At 36.2% G+C, this 12,974-nt stretch overlaps 1 protein-coding gene across 1 annotated transcript in view; it reads left to right on the forward strand.

Moving 5' to 3' along the window:
• Window positions 1-12,974, forward strand: part of PKP2 (plakophilin 2) — a 92,182-nt gene that overhangs the window by 67,158 nt on the left and 12,050 nt on the right. Inside the window, exons 7-9 of the mRNA XM_055395749.2 lie at window positions 7,391-7,508; window positions 8,359-8,523; window positions 9,396-9,569. Coding sequence (XP_055251724.2) covers window positions 7,391-7,508; window positions 8,359-8,523; window positions 9,396-9,569 — 457 coding nt within the window. The remainder of the gene's footprint in view (window positions 1-7,390; window positions 7,509-8,358; window positions 8,524-9,395; window positions 9,570-12,974) is intronic.

The following is a 12,974-nucleotide window of genomic DNA, read 5'->3' on the forward strand; positions in this document are numbered from 1 at the left end:
GTCTCTGCAAATTGCACCATTTCGTTCCTTTTTATGGCTGAGTAATATTCCATTGTATATATATGCTACATTTTCTTTATCCATTCTTCTGTTGGTGAACATTTACATTGCTTCCATGTCCTGGCTATTGTAAATAGTGCTGCAGAAAACATTGGGGTACATATATCTTTGGGAATTATGGTTTTTCTAACTCCAAGTTACTCTAAAAAGATTTTGACTGGTATTGCCTAGCTCTGATAAAAATGAATCTTAACTACATATAAAGGTCATAAATGTTAACAAATATAATTTCTACAAGTTCATTGGAGGTATTGTCTCCCCTGCTGAGTGTGGAACCAACAGTGAATTGGCATCCTGAGTGTATCTTTGACATTGTGGTTGACTTAGGTTAGTGTGCCTAAATTCCTTCAATCTACTTTGGAATAAAACTTCTACATACCAGTGACTTTGTCCCCTGATTAACTTGATGATGAGATCAGTTCTGAGAGGGACCACCCAGGTCTTTATGTAGCAGTGGTGCAGAGTGAATATGCTCTGCAGGTAAAATCTTTGCTTCATTAATGAACTTGTGACTGTGACTTCAGTTCTGCCCACCTGGAGCTGTTACCAGCTCCAATGCCATACTGTGAGATGGCATTCAAATAGGAGAACACACATGGGTTATCCTTCGGAAACTGTCAAGTACTCCATGTGCCTGCATGCTAAGTTCCTTCAGTCATGTACGACTCTTTACAACCCATAGACTGTGGCAATTTTTTCTTAAACAGTATGCTAGCATAATGAATAGTTAGTAAAAGAAAAATAAATTGATACATTCCAATTTGTGGTAGAGCTGTCAGAAGCAGTTGTTAGGATCTCTTCATACCTCCACACACATGCAGTGGCATCATTTTTCCACCTTGAAATCAGCCATGGTAGGAATATTTACGCCACAGAAATCTGCAAATTCTACAAATCAGAACTCTCCCCACTCCCCTTCCCCTGCCTCCAGGGGTCAGACAGGCACTTAAGTGGACAGGTGTGAGACTGTGGGCTGCTGTCTGACTAGAAAGTGGAGGGGGGGGATGCTTACCCCAAAGAGAAGTAATATTCAAAGTTCTGGAAAACACTTTAGGCCAAACAGACTCTTCTGAGGCAGCCTCTGTTAGCAGCCTCATTCTTCAGTTGAAGAAATTAAGTGCCAGTGACTCTTCCACAATAATAGAAGCAGTTATCAGAAATTTGAGAAAAGCAACTAATCCGTGCTTCTTGGGATTATACCACTTGGTCTGTCTTTCCTCTTGTTCTTATCCATCCCTGTCCGGTACTCAAGTGCCTGCTGTATCCAAAGTACTGTTTAAATTTCTGAAATTTCAAAGGGGAATGGGACCTATTTTTGCCCTGGAGGACCTCCAGGTTTAGTGGGAGAAAGGCACCAGAAGAGATAATCACAATCCATTTGATAAGAAGTGTAGAAGCGGTCTGAAAAGACTGTCATGGAGACACTGAGTTGCTTAACTGATGTTTCCTGGGAGCTGGGGAAAATGTTGACTGGAGAGCCACATGTGGTAAAGGATGAGTAGCTGTATGAATGAATGTCTCCTCAATCATAGCTAGTTCATCTCTGTCCTTTTTCAGTATAGCCATATAAAAATATGAATTCACAAAAGTCTGAAACGTTGCTTTCCTGAAGTCCTGTTATTTGTTAACCATTCGCTTAATTTTATCTCCACATCTGATTACTAGTTATTTCCAAGACTCACAGACTTAGAGAACCAGTATGTGGCTGGGGGGAGGGGATAGATTGGAAGTTTGGGATTGACATATACACACTGCTACATTTAAGATAGATAACCAACAGCACAAGGAATTCTGATCAATTCTGTAATAAGCTAAATGGAAAAAGAATTTGAAAAAGAGTAGATACATGTGTATATATAACTGAATCACTTTGCTGTAAACCTAAAACTAATACAACATTGTTAATCAGCTACGCTCCATTATTAGATAAAAATTAAAAAAAAAACAAAAACACAACCATTTCTGCATTGTAAAGGCTACCTCAGAATTTGCCATTTTGTTTAGGATAATAGGACAAAATGACAAAACATTACTATGAAACATTATGAAACATATTCCTTTTTCCTGATTGTATTTTATGCTGGATGAAGAAGAAAAGCAATTGGTAATGCATTTCTGCTGCAAATGACTTAAACTTAACTCTTTCCTACATGTGTCATGGTTTAGTAAATGTGTTTTAATGAATGTATAATATAGTTATTTGTACTAAAATTTATAACTGTCTTAAAAGAAAATTCCATTTTCACTTATCACTGAAGATCTAGCTAGGGTGGGGAGTAATCAGAGGAAGCAAACTGTACTTCTAGAAAGAAAAGCAATAATTATTAGCCTTAATCCTGATGAGCCTCCTGATTAAGGACAAGTTTTTTGGTAATATCAATACCAACTACTTTTTGGAAAAAGAATATCTCCATGTAAATTTTTAATATATTCAATTATATCTATCTACTCCTGCACAATAAAACATGTAACTGTATTTTTGAATTTCATTTTTTATAATACCTGGATATCAAACTTCAGAACTCTGCTGAATCTGTGTTTCCTTAACTGTGCTTTTTGTTCTGTTTACCTTTGCTTAGTTATCCCTTATTCTGAATACTCCTGACAAAAAGATTTATCTGGTCTGTCTCTGTGCATAATCCTAATTTAGTTACTAAAATAATTAAGAATTAGATAATTAAATGAGAGTCTAATTTCTCTTATTATCAAATAACTATTTTCCTTTTTCGTAAGACATATCTTTAGTAAAGTTGATGTTCCTTGTCCTGGAAGGAACAAGACATATAGGTTGTACAGCTTTGTTCTGTTCCCAATGTTGCTTCTGTTTGCAGAATGAGCAGCTGACTTTGGCTGATGTTTGCGGATACCTGCAGGATCTGATGTTGACTTCAGAGTAACAGACAAACCCTTTTTTTGGCATAGAGTTTTTGTTTCTCTGCCAGTTCAAGTGAGGCTCCCCTTTTGTTCTGTGCAACCACAAGCTGCCTCTGCTGCTTTCTCTAGGTTAATCACAGACAAGGCCCAACTGTTTGATATGTATCAGCTGAGAGCTAAACAAAAGCCCAGACCTAAATCTCAAATAACAAGAGGAAGAAGGATGCCTGCTTATCAGCCACTGTCTTATCAAGTGCCTATTGGGTCTTAGAATGGACTCAGACCAAGCTCTTAAATTGACTGGTACCACTTGGGATACAATTTATAACATGTGTTATTAGGAAGCCTATAATTGTTGGTGAAAATGAAAATATAGCCACAGTTTTTTTAAAACCATTGTGGTGATCACTAAGTATGCTGATTAGACCTTAAAGATAGGTTCATTAACACACATGTAAATTTTTGTGTTAGTAGAAAACCACCTATTATCCAAAGAAGTAGTCCCTTGTGGTTGGTTTTTTTTTTTAATCTCTACATCTTAGAATTACCTGTTGGTGAAATGTCTTGAAAAGATTCATTCCTATCGTATTGTTGCCTGCCATTCTCACGCCCTGGTGACTAACTCTGGCCTTAATTCCAGTTGTCCATACACAACATTTAGGCATTCTGTGTTGTAACAAACTTTTCTTTCAATGCTGATAGACTATATTTGACAGCTTGCCTGCATGTAGCCCCACACAGATAACTTTATGGAAGGGCCATTAAAAATCCCATTAGAAGTGGGTAATTCTGATTTTAAAAAATAGTCATAGGTCAGAAATCTGAATGAAATTCAGCACACCCTAATTTCAGGAATTTTGTGAAAGCATAATATTTGCAAAGTATGCAATAATGTCTAGCCTATGCACTAAATTGCAGTTATTCTTATCATTTGACACTGTTCACACTTTGGTTTGCCATATGAGTTTAAAGCTTATTGTCATTAATCTTAACAAAGACAGTTCTTTATTTTAATTCCAGCAAGGTCCTGGGTGTTTGTTTTCTGGGTTTTTTTTCTCTCCTTTTGATTGTGACACTGAGGAATGTGTGAGATAAATGGTCCTGGAGAGTCAGGAATCACTGATTCGCTTTCAGATAAATCACCTGAAGCCTCCTATTTGAAGTTTTGGTTAGAGACATACAGAGGTTCAGATTCTATTTTTTTCTCACCCCTTACAGGTCACATTACCAAAAAAATTCTTCTTAATATCAAACACAAGCAGCTATAGTTTTCGCTGGTATCCTCCTACTCAGGCCCAGTGGAGGAGAAGAGCTCTGAAACAGCCCTGCCTTTATATTTTAGAGTAGTTCACATCCTTCTCTACCCATCTCCTTCTGAGGCCCCAGCCCCTAGCCCCAAAGACCTGGTATTTGAATTTTAATATACAACAGGGTGAAGTTCTAATTTCCAGAAAGGTGCTCACATATTTACTCAGACTTCTGCTAAATTACACCAAGGGGAAATAAATTCATCATTTAATCAAATTCAAACCATAGACACTAAATTAAACATTTCCAATATATTCATTGGGTTTCCCTGGTGGCTCAGATGGTAAAGCGTCTGCCTGCAACGTGGGAGACCGGGTTTGATCCCTGGGTCAGGAAGATCCCCTGGAGAAGGAAATGGCAACCCAATATATTCATTGGTAACTCTGATAATGAACTTTTATCGAGTAACTACTGTGGTTTTTATGCTCTTTTTTACTTTTCAACAAGATAGTTGTTTTAATATACTTTGTGAACAGTTTTGAGGCAGTTTTCCATATTACACCTCTATTGGGCTACATCTTGGAAACGGTGATACATATTTCTCAGGACTCAGGAGACACAGTGTGAAACGATTGAGTCTTCCTAAGATTAGCCATGTTAATTCTCTCATTCCCACAAATTTATGTATTAGCTGTTGAAAAAATACTGTAAGATGAATTTCTTAATAATTTCCTAATAATTACTGATTATTTTCAGAGTGATACAATAGCAAATTCCTTTCTAACTAGTGACCTCTATTCGTGGATGTATTGCTGTAAAATAATCCACCCTTATCATTTATATTTCTGAGTATCTGAGTAAGGTAGGAACTATTTTTGATATGCAAAACAAATATTGAGGTAGTAGTGTTCCATGCACTTTCTGTCAGCAAAGGTATCAGCTGTCAGGAACCCCTGATAAGTCCCGTTTCAAGCCAGTAGAGTCTGGATAATACCAAACTACAAGACAACAGTTAGTGTGTGTGAGCTGGAAGTACTGCCAAATTGAATTACCATCCTCACCCAAAATAAACAGCCTGAAGTTAAACAAAGCTGAGTCATTCATCTGCACGGTATGTAAGGGGCTTTGCTAGGAAGAAAGACCTTTTGATTTGTCAAAGCCATTTTAAAACTACTGCCATTCCTCAAGCCAGATGTTGAAAAGGTCAAAGGAAAGCTTTAAAATATGATAACACTGTCTCGGAGTTGGGGGACATATGGTACTTGCTAAACAAATGGCAAACTGAATGAATGTTAGATAAGGTATGCTTTACTGTGGTGCTGCCCTCAGCACAGAATAAAGAACAGCTCTCCTATTCTGACTTCACCACTAACTTAATCTCACCAGTAAAAGTAACTTCAGCTCTTTGGTTCTCAATTTCTTCATGTGCAATATAAGGAGATTGTGAAAGATGCTTTTTCAGTTTTGTCAAGCTTCTTAAGATCTCATGACCTTAAAGGGCTCAGAGAGTAGACAAAGGATCTTGGTTCAAATAATCATTTCTTGAGAAAAAAATTATAGAAAAAAATGGTTTTATTGACAGTCTGTGAGCCAATTCATAATCTTTTTAATGGACAAAGTGTCAAAATCTTTCAAGTACAGTGAAAATAAGGAAGTGAATAATTATATTAGAAACATCAAATGAGAACCAAAGTCACAGAGGGGTTTTGTTAAAATAAAAAAACTCATTGTATCAATTCAGCAACCATTAAATTATTAGTCCATGCTTAGTTTTAGAGTACTTGTCTTATCTCCTTAAGGTTATTAGGAGATAACCTTGTCTTATCTCCTTATTAGGTTGGATTCTGAAACTTCATTTTCATGGGTTAAAGACAGCTAAAATAGTATAGATGTGATCTCCCTGGGAGCAGGTGCAGTGCTGGGTACTCCTTCCTTGTTCCCTGCAGTTCTTTATACAATGCCAGGCACTTTTGTTCTTTGACAGTATGTATTGAAAACAGTATTTGGGGACAGAAAGCCTTTTTTAAATCACTTAGTGCAGTATATTAAAGATGAAGAAAATATGACCCCCAAAGTTCTCAGAATTGTAGTTCTTTCAGTGTTCAGTATCACACTGAGACATTATACACAAAAAGAATATGCTTTGTAATGTTCTGCCTACAGTGAAAGGAGCTGATTTGATAAGTTTTATAGGAATAGTTCTTAGCCAATGAAGTTAGCAAACGAGAATAAGGGTGGTTCTCAAAATTCTAAAAATCTGAAGTCATTCTTTTATCATTCTTGTTTATAGAAGTGTTAACATTTTGGGGAAAAAACATATTTAAATAGTTAATGCTGACAAAAATTAATGCAAAGGAACATAGTAATACCAGCATAAAAACATTATCTGAATCTGAAATATGATCCCTAAATATATTACTTTACTGTATTTGATAACCTTCAGTGTCTATAAGGAAGCACCTTCCACTTGTAGATTTAGTTACTGTTTATAGAAAAGTGTCATGGCTTAGCCAAATTAGAAATAGACTAAGTGCAAAGATGTTTCTATGTCAGGCTTGTAACTTAGGTCTTATACACTGTGAAACTGTATTTTTTGTGACATCTCTCTGTCATTGTAATTATAGAATCATCACATTTTAGAGCATTTGGTTTAATATTTGTCAGTAACAGTTTATGCTGAAGCCTAGAAAACCTCCAAATGGTATAGTCTAACACTCTGTTTTTACAAATGAGGAAACTAAGGCCCAAAGAATTTAGGAAATTTTTAATTTAATTAGAATTAAGGCAAGGAATAAGTTGAGACTTGGACATGTAGTGTATTGCTACAGCTAATATGCCATTTATTCTACTTTTAACTGTAAGATGTTTTCCTTGTATATTTATACCCTTTGAAAAATAGGGTGACGATTAAGTAAATAATGCTCTGACCTTGGTGCTTGGAATGAAGTAGACAGAAGGCTTATATTACACAATGATGTGTTAAGAATATATTTATAAGTTGTGTCCAGATTTGATGACTGTAGGCAATTGGTGATTTATTGAGTCTAGGACAAGTCTGTCAAACTTTGACAAATTTTCCAGTTTTCCAAACCCTTGGAAGAAACTTTGAAACAAAAGTAAACCCTTGAAACAAAAACCTATTAGATACACAGCCTAAGTGTGTCTTATCCTAAGCCTAAATCTTTTGATTGTTTGTTTTTCCTAACAGAAACATGAGTTCAGCTGGCCCTGAAGGAAGAAAAGTGATGAGGAGGTGTGATGGACTTATTGACTCACTGGTGCATTATGTCAGAGGCACCATTGCAGATTACCAGCCAGATGACAAGGTGATTTAAGAGTTAGATCTCTCTCATATAAAATTACTTATTTTGTCTTACTAAGACTTCAGAGTATTCTTGAAGTAGCTGCTTGGGTTTGGCTTTATTCATTAACTCATTCGTTGAGCTTAAGATTTCCCATACATGCTCATAAATTTTAAAATCTATGTGGTCCAGTTTTTCTTTCTACTTTCCAGACCCAAATTTCAAACTGTTTAACACCTCTAGATATTTGAAAGGAGCTTAGATGCTACATTTTCAGCAATGAAATTCATCTCTTCCTTCATCCCCAAACTTGCTCCTCTGTATAATCTGTAATAGTTATTACCATCTACCAAATGAAAATAGCAATCTAAGTAATCTAGGACTTCCTCACTTCCATCACATCCCACATCCACTGGACGACAAATCATGTGCATTCTACTTCTGAAATACTCTTTAGTTTAAGCACTCCTCTTTAATGCTACTACTGCTATCCTAATTTGTGCATCTTTCATACTGATTATTGTAGTCAGCTCCTGATTGGTCCCTATAAGTAATATCTCCTCCTGTTTTCCAACTCCACATGGCTGGTAAGCAGTGTACCTAAAATATAAAATCATTCTGAACATATTGTAAAAACCAATGTTTTAAAAAATCCAGCCTCTACTTCTTAGCATTGTGCTCATGACCATTTATGATTTAACCCTAACCTTTCTAGTCATATTTATGTCACTCCCCCAGGCACCCTGTAGTCCAGGCACACCCTGTTGCATCCAGTTAACCTTTTAAGATCTAAAGCCTAAGAAGTTCTGTGATATACCTGTGAAGTTGCCTATATACACATATATATAATCAATATTCATGTCCTATTTCTCAGGCCACAGAGAACTGTGTGTGCATTCTTCATAACCTTTCCTACCAGCTGGAGGCAGAGCTCCCAGAGAAATATTCCCAGAGTATTTATATTCAAAACCGGAATATCCAGGCTGACAACAACAAAAGTATTGGGTGTTTTGGCAGTCGAAGCAGAAAAGTAAAAGAGGTATATCGGGAAGTCTTTGAAAGAATAAGTGTGCATGTGTATTTCTAAGTACTTAATATATGTCAGGCTCTATTTTAAGTTCCTTTAATCTTTGTATCAGTCCTATGAAGTGTGTATTATTAATATCTTCCTTTACTGATGAAGAAACAGAGATACAAAAAAGTTAATTGATTTTTCCGAAATAATTCAGCGAATTAGTGGAGGAGATAGAATTCCATCCCAGGCAATCTGGCCCCAGATTTACATTGTTAGCCATCAAACCATACTGCTCTGTGCCCCGCAGTTTAGGAAGTAAACTTAATACCGTGTGGCCAGTGGTATAGCATTGTCTTAACATTAAAAGAAGCCCAGACATTCAGCTTTAAATGTTCTAGAAAACAAACAAGACATCCTAAAAGCAAACCGCATAGGAAGGACACCTTCCAGACTGGCATTTTGTGAAAATTAAAGGAATGTGATCTCTCCTGCTCTTCAGATTACCACAGTGTTGATGAACTTGGAGAATACTTGGTAAATTTAGAATCCTGATGCTATCCTGGACAACTTCACAAGACTCTGTGAGAAGAGGCCTGTTTTTCTTATCTTCAGAGCAGTTGTGACTAATTTAGCTTTTAGCTTATCAGCAGCCTGAAAAATATTCTAGAACACTCTTTGCTTAATTCTCTGTATTCTCTCTCATGGTGAGGGAGAAATAATCATCATGGGCTAAAAGTTAAGTGATTGTAAATCATACACATGTGCCTTTTTAATGTTTAAGGTCTTCTTATTAGTCTCTCTAGACAAGACAATACTTCTGGTCTCTTGGTTTGGGTATGGAATTGTAGAAATCACCTGAAGTCTTTAATTTTGGATTCCATTGTGTGTGTGGTTAGCAATACCAGGACATGCCAATGCCAGAGGAAAAGAGCAACCCCAAGGGTGTGGAGTGGCTGTGGCACTCCATCGTGATACGAATGTATTTGTCCTTGATCGCCAAGAGTGTCCGAAACTATACTCAAGAAGCATCTTTGGGAGCTCTCCAGAATCTCACAGCAGGAAGTGGACCAGTGAGTATCATGCTACTTTTAAAAATAATGACATTATAGATACACCTACATTAAGTTCAGAAATGATAGTGAAGTAAAATCATCAGTTTTCTCGTTTTAGTCAAGAAAGTTCTCAGGAGTTGCCAGAGAGTTTGGCTTTCCAGGACTTTCAGCTTCTATAGAGCCAAGTCAAACTGTAAGTGAAAGACTCAGTATTTATCAGTGTTAGTCAGAGCTCTTTCAGTTAGAAGTCTCAAAATCCTACCTAAGCTGGCTTAGGCAAAAGAAAGGAATTTCTTGACTCATATCACTGAAAAGTCCAGGATGGGTTTTCCTTCTATCCTGGTGGGACATAGGTGCCCCAGGGATTGTAATTGTGATTCTCTATCTCTGGCCTCTGTTTTCTTTCCTCTCTTGGTTTCTTTCTCAAAGGCTATCTTCATATTATAGCAAAGATAGCCACCAGTGATTTCAAGCTTACCTTTCATCCAGCCCAGTGTCTCCACAGAAAAGAAACTGCTGCTATTTTCCCAATGGCTCTAAGAACTTAGCCATTTGCAAACAAGTTTCTGTGGCTAGGAGTCTGTGATGTTCTAACTGGTCAAGTCTGAGTTGTGTGCTCACATGTGAATTTCAGGGGCATGTGGTGGAGTGAGCAAGGGTCACTGCCACTTGTACCATATAGAGTGACTCTCTAATGGAAAGTCAGTGTTGTTACCAAAAAGAAGAATGACTGCCAGAAGGCAGACAACATATGTCCAGTGCAGTTGGAAAGGACATCTGTGCTTTTGTGTCCCAGAAAGTCAACTACAAAATGAAGAGCTACATCTCTTTTCAGGTGTACTTACTTTATACCAGCAAAATCAAAATATTAAAAAGAGTCAAAACTTACAAGGTCCTGTGATAAATCATAATGGAAAAGAATATGAAAAGGAATGTGTATATATAAATGTATACCTGAATCACTTTTCTCTATAGCAGAAATTAACACAGCACTGTAAATCAGCTATACTCCAATAAAATTATTTATTTTTTATTCTTTGGCCACCCCACACACCATGTGGGATCTTAGTTCCCCAACCAGAGATCAAACCTGCACCCTGTGCATTGGAAGTGTAGAGTCTTAATCACTGGACCACCAGGGAAGTCTTAAAAAATTATTTTGAAAAAGAGTAAAAACTTGTTCCTTCTCCCATGTATTTTGCAACACAGTAAGGGATTCTATAAATATTTAATTATTTGAACGAAGCTTGTGTTCTTTGCCTTGATCATAAAATGATTAAACTCTCTTCCAATAGTTCATTATAAGGCCAGCCTAATTATCCATCATCAGAGAGGAAAGCACTCTTGTAGATAACAAAAATATTATTTGTTCTTTACTTGAGAAGCCATGTTCATTCTTTTATGTGTTTATACAAAAGCTTGTTCAGCTTCGAATAAAACTGTGAAATACTGAAGCTAGTATTTCTCTAATTTTAGCACTGTGGTTAAGAATACAACCAAACTTTAACCTCTTTGAAATTCTTTAAAACATACTTGTGCATAAGGAGAAGGAAATGGGGAGTGAGCAGGGAGCCCTGACAGACATAGTGACATATTTTATCATCTTATCTTCCCACTTCCCCATGCTTGGTTTCCCAAAACCACTTCTTTCATTTTCCCAAACTAAAGAGGCTCTCTTATTAACTAACAACCAGTCAAATTAATAGAAAAGATCAGAAATTACATTGCTGTGTATTTATGATTTAAGCTCACTGTGCTCTGAGGGTGGTTCAATATGAGCTAACCCTTTATTTTGGATTTTAGCCTTTTCCATTCCAAAATCTATGTTGGAATGAAAATCATTCAGAGGTGTTTCCATATGCCTACCAAAACAAGAATATTTGCCACCTAATATACAGGAATATGCCACTTAAATTCTGATTATGTAGTTTGTTACCTAGATTCTAATTCCTCTATTCATTTATTAAACAGTATTTGAGCACTAAAAGGCACTAGCCTAGTGCTACATATATAGTGATGAATAAGACAAAATCTCTGTGTTTGGTAATAATCTAGCTGGGATAAAAAATAAATAAACAGAAATCTAAGATACCAGAAGAGTTCCAAGTCCAAAAGGAATCCAGGAAATGGAGATATCTTCACAACTGTTCTAATTATGTGAAGGCATTTAAAATCATACCTAACCTTAGACATCTGCCTCCAATGCGGGAGACCCGGGTTCGATCCCTGGGTTGGGAAGATCCCCTGGAGAAGGAAACGGTAACCCACTCCAGTATTCTTGCCTGGAGAATCCCATGGACGGAGAAGCCTGGTAGGCTACAGTCCATGGGGTCGCATAGAGTCAGACACGACTGAGCGACGGAAGGGAACGGAACATTAGACCAGTCCAGTCCCCTGAAAGAAGACCTATACTAAACTGGTATTAATCTGTACCCAAAGCTGTTGGAGTTGAACTTAAATAGAGATTTATAGGAGAAAATTATTAGCAGCATGGGACAATGATAAGAGGACTCTTTATTCTTTTAAGTTGTGAGATGCTTTTTATTAAAGTTTTGATTTATAAGTATTTCTTTTCTAATTATTGCATTCCCTGATTTTCTGTGTTTAGATATATGATAAAATAATACTTGGCTTTATAATTTATAAAAGGAATCACTGAATAGAAAAACATGAAAAGCTGCCATTAAACATAGTTCTAGAAAATACTCCGTCCATCTACCTGTGTTCATAACAGAAACATCAATGAAAATTGATGGCCATGTGTCTTAGATGGCAAAGAACCTGAACTGGACTGAATAGCTTCTAAAAGATAGAGTATGGAATTTTTATATAAAATATGAAAGTAATTTCTTGTCAGTAAGAATACCTTAATGTAAACTTTATTAGTTCAAGTATAATGGCCATTATTTTTAAATGACACAAAAAATATAAGGAAAGGGGATGAGATGATAAAATTTGCCCATTTAGCAAATTCTCTAAATATAGTGTGAAGTATAAAGTACAATATAAATAACTCCTGGAGGTGTAGTGTACAGCATGGTGACTATAGTTAACAATACTGTAGTGGTTAAAAGTTCTCATCACAGAAGGAAAAAAAATTGTGACTATGTGTGATGATGGATGTTATCTAAACCTATTATTTCACAATGTATATCAATACATATATCAACTCATTATGTTGTATACATGTAAAATTAAAAAGTACATTGTAAAAGTAAAAATCCATTGAGATAAGCAGTTTTCAAGTTTCTAAAACACTAAAGGCACTTAATTTGATACCCACTAAAAAAAAACAAAACATATTTCTTATATCACACCTTACCCACAAATTAGTTCCAACAGCAGTGTGATTTAAATGTGGAAGATAAAGCAATAGAGATTCTAAATGTTAACATAGAATATCTTCATGACCTGAAATAGGGA

Source organism: Moschus berezovskii, chromosome 6, assembly GCF_049115385.1.
Source record: "Moschus berezovskii isolate FMDL1 chromosome 6, NW_MosBer_1.0, whole genome shotgun sequence".
Taxonomy (NCBI): Eukaryota; Metazoa; Chordata; class Mammalia; order Artiodactyla; family Moschidae; genus Moschus; species Moschus berezovskii.